Source organism: Muntiacus reevesi, chromosome 3 (assembly GCF_963930625.1).
Source record: "Muntiacus reevesi chromosome 3, mMunRee1.1, whole genome shotgun sequence".
Taxonomy (NCBI): Eukaryota; Metazoa; Chordata; class Mammalia; order Artiodactyla; family Cervidae; genus Muntiacus; species Muntiacus reevesi.
Genome location: NC_089251.1, coordinates 236,757,946 through 236,776,008, shown reverse-complemented (window position 1 = coordinate 236,776,008; position 18,063 = coordinate 236,757,946). Strand labels below are relative to the sequence as shown.

The following is an 18,063-nucleotide window of genomic DNA, read 5'->3' as shown; positions in this document are numbered from 1 at the left end:
CTTTAAATTTCATGGCTGCTGTCACCATCTGCCGTGATTTCGGAGCCCCAAAAAATAGTCTGTCACTGTTTCCACTGTTTCCCCATCTATTTCCCATGAAGTGATGGGACCGGATGCCATGATCTTAGTTTTCTGAATGTTGAGTTTTAAGCCAACATTTTTACTCTTTCACTTTCATCAAGAGGCTCTTTAGTTCTTTTTCACTTTCTGCCTTAAGGGTGGTGTCATCTGCATATCTGGGGTTATTGATATTTCTCCTGGCAATCTTGATTCCAGTTTGTGCTTCATCCAACCCAGCAGAAAGGAGAAGAAATGCCAAAAATCAAGGGTGAGATGAGAGTGTGTATAGTTTACTTTTCATCTTCACAATAGTAATAATGGTGCCATCGTCAAGTTTTTTTAAGATGCCAATGTATTAAGGCATAGAAAACCATTAGAACAGTGACTTGGATGCAAATATCAATAATATTTCCTATTATTATTACCTTTCTTTCTAAAATGTGCTTTCAGATACTGATCATAGTACTTCTTGAGTAAATCCAGAAATAAAGATTTCTTCGCAAATTTCTAATGTATATGAGATTCCACTCACTATGGGGCTTGCCAAAAGAGGCAGAGTTCTGTTATAATCACAAAAGTTATCTAAGTATACTTTTTACAGGCAATAGGACAGTCCACCAGGGACAGGAACTATATGAGAAACAAACTAAGGGCCTCATCACTACAAAGTTAAGGAGACATATTTTAAGACACTGGAAGATAAAAGAATCTTCCATCTACTAAGCTCTCATTCTGTTCAAATTGCTGTTTGATGTAATTTCTCCTCTGAAGTCAAGGAGATTAAGTTGATGGATTTATCTCTGAAGTTCTTTAAGAGGCAAATGACTTGATTTCATCATCAAACCTTTGAAGGAAGTTTAACCACCAATCCAAGTTGAGAAAGTGCTTTTCCTCCTCCATTTAATAACAATAAAACTTGTTTATTGCTCACTTTCTACATGCTAGGCTGCTAAATACACTACAGGCATTGTCTAAATTCAGTTTCCCAACAATGCTGTGAGGTGTGGTACTCTCTCTCCCTGTCATTACTTTACAGATGAGGAATCTGAATCTTGGAGAGATTAATCTGTCCAAGGTCACTCAGCAAAGAATACCAGACTCAAGTCTGTCTAATTTCAGGGACTACACAGAGCTACATGTCCAAGGAATTTACTACTCATTGGGACTGCTTCAACATTTTCTGAATGTTTAAAATTGTTTTAAAAAAGAAATAATTAAAAATAAATCATCCATGCTGTTGACATGTCAGACAGAGCTAATACTGCCACAGAGAGCATGAGTGTGGCAACCAGGCTTGTGTAAATTAAGTTAGTTCTTCATTTTGCAAAAAAAAGGTATATATATAATCTCTCCTAGAAATTTGGAAAGGATACTTCTAGTCCCATGTTATTCCATCAAGTACTTCAACTGTCTAAATGTGTTCACAGTTGTTACAATTTAATCATGTTGGTGGTTGTTATGTTGTCTATGTTTGTTGGTGACTATTATGTTGAGGTCATTTCTTTAGGCTAATGCATTAGCAGAGGCACAGCTCAGCCCTTTTGTTACTAATGCTTCTGTATAAAGTGTTTTTTTTTAGCTCACATGAGTTCCTCCTCTGTGTTTCACTGGACTTCTTTAGGTACTGCCGAAGTAAGAGATTAGGCCAGTATTAGAAGAGTTGCCTCCCACAAGCAGTCACGCTTGACCCATTCCACAAGGCCAGACTATATGAGTTCATGGGACCTACCTATTCCTGTTAATGTGATATTGTATAAGAGTTATTAAGTAGTGTTTCTAAATGTGCCTTCTGTATCTTCAAAGAACTCCTCTGTTGATGCTACTGTTTAGTCACTAAGTCGTGTCCAACTCTTTGTGACCCCATAGACAGTAGCCTGGCAGACAGAGGCTCATCTGTCCATGGGATATCCCAGGCAAGAATACTGGCGTGGGTTGCCATTTCCTTCTCCAGGGGATCTTTCCAACCCAGGGATCGAACCCACATCTCCTGCATCAGCAGGTGGATTCTTTATCACTGAGTCACTTTGGCAGCTGTAAGAGTTATTAAATAGTCTTTCTAAATGTGCCTCCTGTCTCTTCAAATAGCTACTTTTGAAATCAATCACTAGGACCTATAATAGCCATGTCCTTATATGTATGCTAAAATATTTCTCTGAAGATACTCTCATGCTTAAAACAATCACTGCATACCCAACACCAAAGACTACATTTAAGAACATAGAAGGCCATCAGGCCATGACCTCCTACTGCTCAAGCCTCGTCCATCATGGAACAGAGTTGACACTCTATGCTCTGGTATACCATTACTCTATTTAAACATAAAACATTTCATGTGTCCATGTCTTCACAGCAGCCAGAGCCTACCACTTCCCTGTCTCGATCCATCCAGTGGCTTCACCTCATCAGCCCAAGTCCTTGACAGTCCCCACAAGGTGATGCCTCCTTAGCCACCCTCCACTCACCCACTCCCCTGCTCTGGTAACTCTCTGACCTGGATCTCTTACCACTTTCCTCTCAGCTTAATCTATCTTAGCAACACTGGCTAAGGTGGAACATAGGGCATCCTAGTCAGCTTGGGCTGCCATAACAAAGTATTGCAGACTGAGTGGGTTAAATAACAGGAAATTATTTTCTCAAAGTTCTGGAGAATCAAAGTTCAAAATCAAGGTTCTAGCAGCATTGGTTTCTGGTAAGAGCTATCTTTTTAGCTTGCAGGTGGCTGCCTTCTCATTGGGTCCTCACATGACATTTCTTCTGGGTGTGCAGACTCCTGACATCTTTCCTTCTTCTTATAAGAGGTGATTCATAATGTTGTACTAAGAAACCAACATAAGATTGTAAAGCAATCATCCTCCAATTAAAAAAAAAAAAAAAAAAAGGTTAGTCCTGCTGGATTAGGACCCCACCCTTCTGTCCTCCTTTAACCTAATTACCTCCTTGTAAGTCCCTATCTCCAAATATAGACACATTGGTGATGAGTTTTATTCTAAGACTCCTTAAGAGTTTTCTCTCATTCTTTAGGTCATAAATTGTTCAAAGGCAACATTGATATCAGCAAACAATGACTTATAAGATGTTAATTGAGGGATATATGAAAGGTCTTATCCATACAACCAAAATATTTATTCTATATAGAGGCAGCATTAGGACTCATCTTGGGATAATTTTTGTTTTTCACTATTCCCCTTAAAAAAATTATCCTGAAGGTGGTAATCCATAATGTTATCAGTAGTTCTATGAAAGATTAATATTTCTGATGACACCTGTCACTGATAGAAAGAGGTTCATAATTTTCATCTTGGAGGCTTGGAGAGAGCAGAGGAAAATGGAAGAGGTTCTTGAAAAAAGAAATAAAAGGAAATGTTTACTTGTTCCATTGTGTCCGACTCTTTGCAACCCCATGGACTGTAGCCTGTCAGGCTCCTCTGTCCATGGGATTTTCCAGGCAAGAATACTGGAGTATGTAGCCAATCCTTTCTCCAGGAGAAAGGATTTCTTCCCAACCCAGGGATCAAACCTGGGTCTCCATGTCTCCTGCATTGCAGTCGGATTCTTTACCACTGAGCCACTGGGAAAGCCCCCATAGGAAGCATTACATACTGAAAAGTCAAGTACAAATTTTGCTTTATTCTCACTTGTGCCTCCACTTGACAACATCTTAAGTCATTCATGACTGGTAGCTTTCTCCATCTAAGAAGTGTAACACTCCTTTTTGCTTTTCTAATAGGCTTTTCAATGAAAAAACACGTCTGCCCATTTGATAAGGCCTTTGTTTCCTAAGATTGCTGTGTTTAGTTTTTCTTCTAGGACAGGTCTCAAACGGTATTTTTTTTAATCTTCAAAACCCCCCTTCCCCACCAGTCTACTGAAAAGAAAGGAATTTAAAACTCTGTGACATACACCAAATCTATCAACTCAGAGAAGAAAAATCTCCATGTGGTGCTGAAAAATACAAACAATGTAGCTTGTGGTTCCTAGAAAAGTAAAAGACTGGAGGAAATTGCATGGAGAGACTTGAGAGTTAGCTTGCCCCTCTGGAGACCTTTCCAGCAAGGAGCAAAAGAAATAGCTCACATTCAGTTTTGCTCTATGACAGGTACTGTTCTAAGAGTTCTCCTGAGAAGTGTGAAGCTTGGACTGTGAATAAAATGCAGCTTACTTTTATTTTTCATCTTCCGGTTAAACTTTATTCACCCATGTAATTCAACAGTGACTTTGGATGGTGTTAGGCAGAGCCTTCCTTCATGAGGTCACTCCCAGATAATAGGTCGATAAAAGGTCAGCTTTTGTTATGAAAACGGTCTCAATTCTAAAATTACAATTCCCAACCAACTTCAGGTCGTAAGACAATGGGAAAACAGCTTCAACTTCCTACCCTTTATCCTTTCCCCATGATCTACAAGGTGTGGCTCCCTACTTTACTTGCCGTCCAAGCCTGTTCTATGCCACAAATACCACACTGCCTTAGTCACACTGACTTCCACACTATTCCTTGAGCTTACAGTCATGCCTTCACCTAAAGGATTTTGCACTGGCAAAGTCATATAGCCCATTTTACCGTTTCCTAAATGTCTTTGCTTACATGTCATTCTGAAAGAGAAACATTCCCTTACCACTACTATTATTTACCATCTTATTCTGCAGTCTTTTTCTTCATTGTACTTTTTCACTTGATAGGCTGAATACTTACATGTTTATTAATATGTTTCCCTTAGTTGGATATAAGTTACACAAGTTCAAGACCTTGATCTGTTTTCTCACAGCTGTTCTTCTCATTACCATCTGGGAACTCTGAACAATACCTGACCCAATATTAGGTGCTCAGTGTACATTTTGGGGGGCTTCCCAGGTGATTCAGTAGATAAAGAATCTGCCTGCAATGCAGGAGATGTGGGTTCCATCCCTGGCTCACGAAGATCCCTTGGAGAAGGGCATGGCAGCCCACTCCAGTATTCTTGCCTGGGAAATTCCATGGACAAAGGAGCCTGGCAAGCTACAGTCCATCATGTTGCAAAGAGTGAGACACAACTGACGCGACAGCATAGACATACACCCACACATTTCTTTTATTTCAGGGTAAGGATAACCATGAGTATAAACTGTAGAATAAAGCATCTCTAAAGTAGCTCAAAGGGAGGAGTCTTGGTATTTTATTTTAAAACATGGCTAGGAGTTTATTATTAGTAAAAGAGTAATTATTCAGATTTCTCCAACTTTGCTTACTCTATAGCTACCATTAAAAATTAACATTCTAGACATTTTATTAAAATGAGCAGTCTTCCTTCTAAGGAACCTTTCCCGCTTTAACAATGTTTTCACTCAGGAGACAAAACATGGAAATGAACCCGAGTCTTACTAAATTAGTTTAATTGCATGTATAATTTTATAATTATTGATAATAATGTTATTATAAATAAGCTGTTTCTTAGAAAACATTATTAATTTCATTTTAATGTAACCAATATAATATAATCTTCTTTCAACAAGGTCTGAACTCTTTTTTTTTTTTTTTAGTATATGTGCTGCCGAAACGAGCACTGAACTCTTTAATGCTAGATTTTTTTTAATTCTCTTATTTAAACATTATAGAAAGTGTCTATTTTTGTCTTCATGGCTAGATTAGTGTTGGCTGGGTTATGCTTCCATTTCTCCGCTTCCACTGTTGCATTTAACAAAAATATTTACGATCACACAGTAATGACTTCTTAGGGTAATGTTGCTTTACAAAAGTAGTGTCTTAACAGAACTTGGAGTTTGTAGCATTATGCAAGCTAAATTGCTCTTGCACTGTAAAATGCATTTGATTCTTCTCCTCTTATAAATTCCATGTATCTCCTTTCAATATCTGCTTTCCAGGAGTCAATGCAAGATTGATGGAGACATTAAATTCAAAAACTAAAAAAGAAAAAAATGTAATGTGAGTCTTCAGTTGACTTTAAAGGAGATATATTGCTTAATAGAAACATTCAGGGAACAATGATAGTGGGCAGTAAATTCTAGATTAATTACACTTATTCAGTGTGCTATAGAACTAATTCATATAGCCAAACTTTTTTACAAAGCACTATCATTTCATGAGTTTTTGCACTGGACAGTAGATGTATAAGCATTGGTGTTAAAATTTTGCCCCTTATTACTGAAAGCAAAATTACTCTGGTGTATTGCAAACCTAGAGATCTCGATCCCTACATCTTTTATGAATTGATTTCTCAAAAATCTGTCCTTCATACCTTATTGTACAATCAGCAGTAAACCTCAAATGTTGAAAGATTTGAAACTGCTAAGTAACAAATTGTGAATTCACAATGATATTCTAAATGATCCAGGAAATGTCATTTTAAGTGATAAAATCAATATGTATTTTGGTTCATTAGCAAAATATATAATGGCTATTTCTAGCGTCTCCCCAGATTTTCTGTTTAACCATTTTGTATTGTGATGCCTGGCCTGAAGCAGTTCTATTTTTAGTTCTAATGGAACAGTCTTAAATTGCTTATTTTCTGTTTACTAAAGTCATCCTGTTTGTTACCATGGAAACTATGACAACTGCTCCAACTAACTATTTTATTAAATGAATTGAAGATGTAGCTGAAGACTGCAAAGGTGCAGCATGTCATTCTTAAAACATACTTTCCGACAACTGCAAAACTATGGCCAATCTGTAGAAAAAATGAAATTAATTATGAATAAGATCTTATACATTTTAAATTAGGGAGGTTTATCCACATTTGAAAATCTGAATATAACTAGCACATAGACTTCCCCAACCTACAAAGAGTAGGTCTTTTAAAAGTCTATCTGTAAATCTGTTCCTTGGAAATTGGAGCACATTGCCCCATTTATGAAATAATTTCATAAATAATTAGATCTCCAGGGCCACCCTCAAAAGCCCTTTGACCTGTAGTGTCTCACTCTATAGCAATATTAGCCTTTGTTCTCAGTTCTGGCAGCAGGAGACAAGTTTCAGAAATGTGAAGAAAGGGAAGAGTTTTCTCATACTCCAGTGCCCCTGTCTCCACCCTCTTGGGGTCCTCTTATTACCAGCTCTCCTGGGTTGATCCTCCCCAGTGTCATTCAAGCCAATAAAATGGCGAGTTCAGTTCAGAAGCAACGGAAAACTTATTCTTCGATCTAAGAATGGAGAGATGCAACCACCTGCTCTAGAGTCCAAGCTCTACCCACTTCAAATACTGTGGGCGAGACCTCTACATAGGGTTCTGTCTGCAGGGGACGGGGGTGGAGTTCTGGTGAGTGCGGCGGGGCTATGCTACTCTTCCCCTCCAGATTGCAGTGCTAGGGATACAGTGACTCCACAGCAGCCTTTGGAGCTGAGGTGTTACGCGTGGCCGTTTTGGACTAGCAACTCTGGTCTGAAATGCTGAGTGCACGGCCTCTGCCTGAGGCGTCCAACTAGCAAGTGACTATAAATTAAGCACAAAAGAAGAGGTTAGACTTTATCTAAACAGCTAGTTTCCATCTTATTCTTCCTGTGGACCCTGTGGGCTTTGCCAGAGACACTCTCACTTTTGCACATCTTCCTTCAGAGTTTCACTTCCCTTCAAGTTTGATTTGGAGAAAGTGACTTCCCTGGTGGCTCAGAGGGTAAAGCGTCTGCCTACAATGTGGGAGATCCGGGTTCAATCCCTGAGTCAGGAAGATCTCCTAGAGAAGGAAATGGCAACCCACTCCAGCATTCTTGCCTGGAAAATCCCATGAATGTAGGAGACTGGTAGGCTACAGTCCATGGGGTCGCAAAAAGTCCGATAGGACTGAGTGACTTCACTTCAAGTTTCACACTTCGATCCTGCTTCTACATTGAACCATCATTCTCCTCAAGAATCAAGATGTTCCCAGATAATTGTTTAAAAAAGAGAGAAAGCAATCAAAATACTCTCTATTGTCTGAATGATTGAACTCCTCCTGAAGTTTTTGCATTTTAAAGCATACAATATTTTTTGACCCCAAACAAATCCCTAACACATAAGATTTCCATAACCACAACTAAAAAATATTTAGAGGGTGAATGTATGAGGAAATTGCTTTGAGGATTTAGAAATCAGGCCAAGAAATCAGGCAGAAGTCGGTTGATATGAAAAATCAGCTTCTTTACTGTCTTCCCTAAATCTTGGATCTTGGGTTTTCTGTTCAAGGATGGATGGCAGTGGTTAGTTGTAAGCTGAGTCATCTTTTTGTTCATTTAATTTCCAGGAGATTTTAATAAAATGTATCTTATTAGCCCTATAATTGTGCTTTTAAAAGAATGTCATCTTCTTGTTTAAAGAGATCAAATTAACACAATAACGTAGACAAAAATTTTGTTCTTATTGTCTAACAGAATACAAACCAAACAAAATCATTGTGATTTGAACATTGTGAATTTTATGCACACAAAAAAAGAATTATTAGGACCTAACTAAGACAGAATCAATAATTTACTGTTTGATATTCAAGAAATTAAAGAAGAAAAAGGAACTAATTTGAGATTTTTTTTGAGATGAGAAAAACTGATTTATGTTTTTTGTTTATACAGCTATACTTTATATAGATTCATAATTAATCAAAATATATAAAGGCTAAGAGTTATTTCTAGAAATGTAAAAAAATGTTCTTTTTTAAAAATTAAAGTGTAAGAACAAATGAGAGCATAAGAACAAATGTGATTTGATATTCTGTCTTTCCGTAATTTAGTAGTTGAATTTGCCTGTAAAATCTTTCTGGCAAATTTGTGTATTTTTATGTAAATATATATGAAATAAAATATTAAATGAAAAATTAAATTTTTCATTGAATTTCATTGATCATTTACGATAGAAAATTCTACAGGGCTTTATTAGAATTTTAATATTACTGACACTTCAAAATGAAGACATGATTTTGACCTTATACTCATTTTTTATCTCCTTAGGGTCCACTTTCATTTGTAATACTCACATAATTCCAGTGAAAAACCAAGAGGGCGTGGCTATGATGTTCATCATTAATTTTGAATATGTGAGAGATGAAGAAAATGCTGCTTCGCCAGAGAGGGTAAATCCAATATTACCAGTCAAAACTGTAAACCGTAAGTAAATGACAACATGTACATGTTTCTTTATTTTTATGGTAAATCTTATTAATTGAGTTGCTAACATGGAACTATTTTTACATTTCATCTTGTGATACTGAATTCTTTTCATCTGAGATTAATTTAAGATTTTACATCGATATTTATCAGGAAAATCGCTCTGTAATTTTTGAGGGTGTATATGCAATTTCACTAGGTATTATTATCAACATTATAATTACTTTGGAAAATAATTTAGAATCTTTTCTCTATTTTCTGTGCTACATAAATAACCACTTGAGTTTTTCACCTGTTTTAATCAAATAGAGGCTGCATTTTATTTTCCAATTTTTATACATCTAATAGTTTTCTCTTGTCTAATTGATCTGGCTATTACCTTCCAACATATTAAAAAGAAACTGATAATGAACATCACTTATTCCTGATTTTTGTGTGAATGCCACCAGTGATCCCCATTAATTCAAATGATGACATATGGTTGAGTGGAACATGTTTTGTAATTTTATAGAAGTTTCCATTTGCTTGTATTTATTAATGGGTGTTAAAATTTGTAAATTACCTTTTCAGCATCTTTGGAAACAAATGTGCTATTCTGTTTCCTTATTTTTGTGGTAAATCTTATTCGTAAAGTTACTAACATGTAACTATTCTTTGTTCCTGAAAGAAGCCACATTTGGGCATGATGTATTTTATCTTGTAACATTGAATTCATTTCATCTAAAATTAATTTAGGATTTTGCATCTACACTCATCAGGGAAATTGCTCTGTAATTTTTGACTGCATATGTGCAAGTTCATTAGGTATTATTATCAACATTATAATTACTTTGGAAAATTATTTGTAATGTCGTCTCTATTTTCTATGATATGCAATAATAAAAAATAGTTTGGGGATTATCAGTCAGTTCAGTTCAGTCGCTCAGTCCTATCCGACTCTGCGACCCCATGGACTGCAACATACCAAGCCTCCCTGTCCATCGCCAACTCCCGGAATTTACTTAAACTCATGTCCATTGAGTCTGTGATGTCAGGATTATATGGCCTTTAAAACTTAAGTATAACTCCCCTGTGAGATGATCTGAACCTGGTACTTGTTTGTGGAGTAGCTTTTTGACATTTCTTTTCCTCCAGAGGGGCTTCCCTGATAGCTCAGTTGGTAAAGAATCCGCCTGCAATGCGGAAGACCTGGGTTCATTCCCTGGGTTTGGGAAGATCCCCTGGAGAAGGCTACTGACTCCAGTATTCTGGCCTGGAGAATTCCATGGACTGTATAGTCCATGGAGTCCCAAAGAGTCGGACACGACTACGACTTTCACTGTCACTGTTCCTCCAGAGATTAGACTATTCTCATTCCCCTGCTCAACTATTATCAGTCCCTTTGTGCTCCTCTGTATGCTTAGTCTTCTACCATTCAGCTTGTTGGTTTAAACTATATCATTTCCTTCCCCATTTTTACCAACAAGGCATTTGATGAGCTTATATTATATTTCCTTCTCCTTCCATTCCTTTGGTTGCTGTACTTCTGACTTCTCAGAGGATGTAATTTACATACTTCTCGCTTTTGTTTTGCCTTAAATTTCTAGTGAAATGTATTCAATGCTCACCACTTGTCTTTTTGTTGAAGTTTCACCAAACAAACTTCTTGGATAAAGTTCATCCTCTTCAGGAGATGTTCATAAGTAAATCAACACGGTTTTTCTGTAGCCTTCACACTTTGAGGACAGCCTGGGTAGACATAAGCTATTTGGTTCGCACTTTGTTGCCCTGCGAACCTAGTAGATAGTGTTCCATTTTTCTTGCATCAAATTTTCCTAATGAAAAATCTGATGCCAACCCTTGTCTGCCCTTTGTAAGTGATTTTGTTATTTTTCTGATTCCCAGAAAATTTCAAAAATAAATTAATAATGGTAGATTTTAATACTTTTCTTTCAAATGAAAACAGACTTGTAAAGTCTAAAGCTATTGCTTGTATATGTCTGGGTTTGACATTCTACGTCAATTTTTCCAGATGTATGGTGGACCCTTTCATTATGTACATTCAATTCATGTTATAGTTCAGGAAATTTTATTGAATTATAATTTTAATAGCTATTCTCTTTTGGTTTATTTGTCTTCTTCAGGGACTTAGATAATAAACTCAAGTGATGTTGCACCTTCTTTGCACATCTTTCATATCTACCACTTCCTTTCTGGTCCTTTTTTCTGTCTTTGTTCTATTTTATTTTCTTAACTTCTCTCATTCCTGACCTGTATTCTTATGGTTTGTTTGTAATGTGATCTTAATTTTTTAGATAATTGTATCTTTTTTCTGTCTTGAATGTATTGCCTGTATTCTTTCAGTCTTGCTTTGCATTTTCTTCTTATTTGTCCAGATTTTATTCTATGTTCTTGAATTCCTAATTTATAATCTTATTTCATATCTCTAATTACTGGTTTAAAATTTTAAATTTATTTTGGGGTGCTATATACCTATTCTGTCTTATAGCCAGATACTTAACACACTTTCTTCTGCATGTTTTTATTCCTGTTTCCTGTTTTTCTCTTATGATATCTTTGTATAGATATTAGAGTTTTCTTTGCACAGATAATAGAGATATCTTTGTACAGACAATCCATTCATTAAGGACTTTCCTGGACGATCACTAATAAAAAATATCTGGTGGGGGCAAAGAGAATAGGTTTTGTTTGAATGGCTTCTTAAATTTTTCAGTTCAAAGTTTAATTCACGTATAGCAAGGAGTTTGTAAATGTGTGGGTTTTGTGGAGGAAGTTTCTCGTTCTCTAAAATAGATGACACTAATTGATTTTGTTGTTTGCTTGTTTCTGTCTTCTGAGGATTCTGTTCCTTCTTATGTGAATAATAAGGAGAACTTATATTTATCTGCTTCCTTATTTCCTAGCTTCCAAGGGACATTTCCATCTTTGAAGATACTTCCCCCTCTCCAAGAAGGAGTGCTTTTCCAAAGCTTCTATCTGAGTCTTGTGCACTTTTCTAGCCACTTTATTATCCCCTTTGTAACCAACTTTTTTTTTTTCCTGTGTTCCATTACTCTAAGGAGACTTTTGTGCTCCCATTTTTTCCACTTATTTTCTGCTTAATGTTGCATTGTGTTCTTAAGCAGTTCTTTTGATCTTGGGCAGTTGTTTCCCTGGCTACATGTAAATTAAAGTTTGTAATGTCTTGCTCTAATTACTCTTTAGGCATAGTTTATAGGTATTTTTATTTGCCTCCCTTATTGATCTTTGTAGTTTTTAGGAGGATCTATGAGCAAATGAAAATTTAAGTTACTGTCATTGTCTGTGGGAAACTGGAAGACTTATCCCAAAACTTTAATACTGAAAAAATAAATTGTTATACTATATGTAAATCAGATAGCTACTGTTGCTGCTGCTGCTGCCAAGTCACGTCAGTCGTGTCCGACTCTGTGCGACCCCATAGACGGCAGCCCACCAGGCTCCCGTCCCTGGGATTATCCAGGCAAGAACACTGGAGCGGGTTGCCATTTCCTTCTCCAGTGCATGAAAGTGAAAAGTGAAAGTGAAGTCGCTCGGTCATGTCCGACTCTTCACAACCCCATGGACTGCAGCCTACCAGGCTCCTCCCTCCATGGGATTTCCCAGGCAAGAGTACTGGAGTGGGTTGCCATTGCCTTCTCCCAAATCAGATAGCTAAATATATGTAAAATAAAAAAGCCAGTCCCAAAGCCTATGTTGCAAAATGAACTAATACTAAATCAAATGTACACCAGCTAAAAAATTTTCATAGTATCAGTTGCTTTCTTAGCTGCATCTAAATGACATTATAGTATCCTGTTAAGGCAATACTGGGACAAAACATATTAGTGTAATACAGTTCCAATATTCTGAATATTTTGCTCTGAACAATATCACACTTGGGAAGAACTATCAAAACCATCAATTTGTTAGTCTCCCAGGTGACATGTTTATAACAAAACTGAAGTACTATAAAAAATTAGTGTCATACCAAGACTTGTTCCTTTAAGTTGGTTACCATTTTTGCTTTCTTTATATTTTCTGCTAACAACTGTCATCATTATTGAATGGTTCTCAAAAATATACTTTAGGCAATCTCAGGTTATATTTTGATCATGAATGTCAATAAGATCATTTGTTTTGGGGGAAGCCTAGTTTTGTTTCTTTTTTGTCTTTAGAAAGTCTTCATTTCTCCTCCAGAAGAGCTGTCTTTCATGGTCCACCAAATTGGATGAGAGTGAGAAAAGGGAGTAGTCTATCAGTTGTATGGCAAAAAAAAAAAAGTATTAAAAAAAAAAGTATTCATTTCAAACTGAAATACAAATGGATAATTGAAGCTTTGATTTCTTGAATGGAAGGTAATCTCTACAGTAGCCTCCCAGAGTGTCATACATAATATATGCAACATTATACTATGATTAAAATAGCATCTCTTGTACAAATCACAGCAAATTCAGCAGAGCTTGTTCCTTATTATGTGAACACGAGTTGGTTTCCCTACACTGTAGCTGTCACTCAAACAGGGATCATTAGAGAGAGTACAAATATGCAGATAAAATTGTTTCCAGAGCATTACAAAGGCCTATTATTTACAACCATTATATTGGTTTTGATTATACCTTCTGTCATTATATGCTCTAAATTTCTTTTTACTTGGTGTCAATTCTTGAAGAGTTGATTATTAAATCAAGCAGAAAAGTTAAAGACAGACCAATTAAATTTGTTAGCTTCTGATACTATCCAAGTTCTACTTTGTATCATTTCTGATTTTTGGAAAATTCCGCTTTTCTTCCTTAAAGTATAATTTTGCTACCTTTGTAAAATAATGTATTGGCTATATCAAACATTGTTGCTCAGTTGTTGGCCACTAAAACAAATAAACCAATGAAAAATAAAAGAAAACCAAATGATACCCTCCTTTTTGCAGAAAAATTTCAACTTTCAAAAAGCTTAATTTCTTATCTAAATAAGGAATATAAAAGTGTGTGTGTTAAGTGGGTGTCTGGGGGTATATGCATGTGCTTAGTATTGGTATTTAAATGAAAATAATAGGAAAAGGCTACTGTTTGTTTGAGAAGATGTGGGTGTCTATAAATTTAATTGCCTCTCCTGAAATGTAGACAAAGTAAAGGAAAAATGTGAAGGGACAAGAAATACAGATGAAAATGAAATGAAGTATTAAATTGATACTGTTAAGTAATAGAAAAGAAGCTCTTAGTAAATACACAACAGAAAAGATACATCATGAAAAGACACTGTGATAAATTGGGTGGAGTAAATTGTGGAAACTTAGAGACTTGTATTGAATAAAAAGGTGAATCAGTTCTCAGTACAAATATCTAGTTTCTGAGTCAGGAACACAACACAACAAAAGTAAGCAGCTTTCTCTGGGAAGAACTAATTTTTCACAAACTTAATCTCTGTTGAAGATATAGAACCAGCCATAAATAGATGATTTATTTTTCCTGGAAAGAAGAAAGTACAGGAGAGAGTATTATTCTAGTAGGTCTAACTGTCAAATTAATAAATACTACACAATTCTGTTGATTAATTACTCCATAATGAATATAAGTACCAATTATAATATATAATTAAACCTTTTCTCACTGATGGTTTAAACTCTATAATCTGAATAGTGGAAATGATACTGAGTGGAGGATAAAAATCTACTTTGCCTAACAAATAAAAGGGGATCACATCTAAAGGAACTAACAGCAATGCAGCAATGGGAAAACATGTTCTTTTTTTTTCCTGCTCTAATATCTGTTGCTATGAAATATTTGCACAACATGGAAGATAGCCAAATTATGTGTTCATGCTTACACTATTTATTTCAAAGTTAATTGTCATCAAGTTTAAGAGGTTTTTGTTTTTATTATTTTAAATAAAATATTTTAAAGTTTTATTTTTCAAGTATATTTAAATCTAGTATTTCTTCTGTTTGATAACAGAAATCTAGGATCACCAGTCTGGTTCACACAGACATACATACATGTTCTCATTTGCTAAAAATCTCTTTAAGGTGTTTGGGAACCTAAATTAAATAAAAACAATATACAACCCAACAGAAAATAAATACATTCCATCTTCTTTTTTATGTCTTAAAACCAAAAAGTCAGTTTGAGTCACTATTAATGCTGATCTTAAGTTCATATCCCCAAGTAAATTTTAACTAATAACATTCACTCCTCTTATCAATTTAAAATAGCTTTTGTTTTTCTCCTTTATCTACTGCTTCCATCACAGTCAAAAATCCATGAAGTTTTCTCATTTTACTAAACTTGAAACATATCTTAACAAGAAAACAGGCCCATGTTTAAGTCTTTTTAGTCACAGAAAAATAATGAATTTTATCATTTATTCATTTATAAGTGATTATACTACATGTAAAACTTACACATAAAATCCTATTTTTTTAAGATAATTTTCATCTTTTTCCATTAAGTATTTGAAAACTTCACCAAGGTTTTCATGACTCTTTTATCAAATCCAGACAGGTTTGTCAGACAGATCAGCTCATCTTCCACATCTCAGAGGGCTTGGGGAGGGCTTGTGCAGGAAGTCCTTTCATCAGCCCACCCTCAACAAATATATCTCTATCCTGGTGACAAATAAAGAGCAAGAGAGGTGAGAGCTGTGGAAAACTAAAGAAACTCACCTTATTTTAAGTATCCAGGAGCACTTAAGCTCTACTTCACAGGAGGAATGTTGTATTTTCTTTCATATCCCCAACAGTTTGCAAATAGTGAGTACCTGGTGGCTCAGTTGTAAAGAATTCACCAGCCAATGCAAGAGACATGGGTTCGATCCCTGAGTCGGGAAGATACCATGGAGAAAGAAATGGCAATACATTCCAGCATTCTTGCCTGGGAAATCCCATTGACAGAGGAGCCTGGGGGGCTACAGTCCATGGGGTTGCAAATGAGTCAGACACGACTTAGCAACTGACAACAATAACAATACATATTTGTAGAATATATAAATTTATGAATAAGTTATTTTTTGTATTGAGTATTAAGTAATTTTTCCTACTGAATGAACATTAATCAGTGATTCTCTGATACTGAGACCATCAATATCATCTTATAACATGTTTGAAATGTAATTTGTTGGACCTTACACTAGAACACTTGATTCAGATACACAGAAATACAGCAATCTGTATTTTGAAAAACTCTTCAGGTCATTCTGACATATTGAAGTTTGAGAACTGCTGTTCTAGGTTATTAATGGTTAGGTAAAAACATAAATATGCATTTTAAATGAAGCTAAACACAACTGAAGCGACTTAGCAGCAGCAGCAGCAAGCATAAAAGTAAAGTTAAAATTTTACAGTATCTTATTCTCACAGTTATTTTCAAGAGTGAACTTTTTCATTTAATTTCATTAAGGTATTATAAAAGGGATTCCATTATCTTTGAAATGATTAAAAATATACTCTCCAAATCAAAAGAGAGTTTTTACTTTTATGCTTACTAAAATTAAAATTTGAATTACTCTGAAAGCTTTGACTGAAGCGAAGTCTATACACACAAAATACAGTTGGTAATTTAGGCAATTATCTAGCTAATTTAAGCCAGTAAAATGTATTCGTTTGCTTTGGACTCAATATTCTGAATAATTGATACATAAAACATATATCTTCCTGAGTAGCTACCTTATTCCCTCAAATTTGTATTTCAGTGTTCAGACCTCAAGCTAAGGAACAAAGACATTTTCTGTACAGCTGGTTTATAAAGGGCATTCACAATGTTTTTACTATTCTCCATTGGAGCTGAAAGTCATTCTTTAATTCAAAGATGAAGAGCTGTGGTAATAATATATAGAGTTTCCCACTCAGCAAGCATTACTATAGAAACAATCCATGATTCAGATGAATTTAATTAAAAGTTTTACAACATAATGAATATTTACTATTATGCGTTTGGAAGTTTCCTCTTTTTAAAGAGTAAATTTGACATAGAAAAGGAACCATGACATTGTTGCTAAAAGAAATCTGGAAAAAGTTCAGTCATAAGTTGCAATCAACTTTATATCATGCCCCCCCCCCATAGGACTTGGGCAAAATACATGTTTCTAAGATCAAGAAAATTACTAATCATTGAAAAAATTATGCATTATCCTTTTGTTAGCAATGAATGTTCATGACAGCCTAAATGAGCATGTCCACATCAGAGTCCCTGTGTGCATACCATTTGGAGGAGTTTGTTACTTAGCAACACCCAAATTAGGGACTGTCCCTATTTACACAGCATGAGGGTAACAGGTGTCTGTACCATTTGCGTTCAGAACACTCCATCAAAGAGTTCCAGTCGTTTTAACAACTACATGGTCATCTTGGGTCAATCTAGGTACAAATTTTATTACTTTCACACAACACGAATGGACTCTTTAACTTGGCATTTTGAAAAGAAAGAATTCTATAAAAGAGAAACAAAATAGCAGTATTGTAAATCATACATCAATTTATTAAGCAGTTAATACTGGAAACCCAGTTAGGCATTTATAATTCTAATGTGTTTGATTTTATTTCCAATGCCTCCTTGTGGAGGGGTTTTTGACCTTGGGTGGCTAAGAGCAGTCCACCAGCCTGTCCCATTCTCTGCCTCATCTCCCTTATTCTAAACCTGTGTTTTCTGCTTCTTTGCCCTCAAGATGAGCCAGCTTGGTTGGAAGCAGTGCTTCTCAGACATCATCAGTGTTTGTGAACTTGTTCCAGAAGTTCTCTGCTGTTGGATGGCTCCTGTGGTTATTCTCACTCCTGCTACAGCAATAACTTCCCCTGATCTCCACACACATGATCTCCACATATTCCTTCAAGATTCCTATCTTGTCCTGTACTTATTACCTTATTGTAAAATGTTTCTTTTTCTCCAGTATCTCTCGCCCCAGGAAATGTCCCAGAAGGCTTAGTCTTTCAAGGCATTGCTGATCACATCTGCTCC

At 35.7% G+C, this 18,063-nt stretch overlaps 1 protein-coding gene across 1 annotated transcript in view; it reads left to right on the top strand.

Moving 5' to 3' along the window:
• KCNH7 (potassium voltage-gated channel subfamily H member 7) overlaps positions 1-18,063 on the top strand; it is a 492,333-nt gene that overhangs the window by 327,718 nt on the left and 146,552 nt on the right. The window contains exon 3 of the mRNA XM_065927873.1: positions 8,966-9,121. Within this exon, the coding sequence (XP_065783945.1) occupies positions 8,966-9,121 (156 nt within the window). The remainder of the gene's footprint in view (positions 1-8,965; positions 9,122-18,063) is intronic.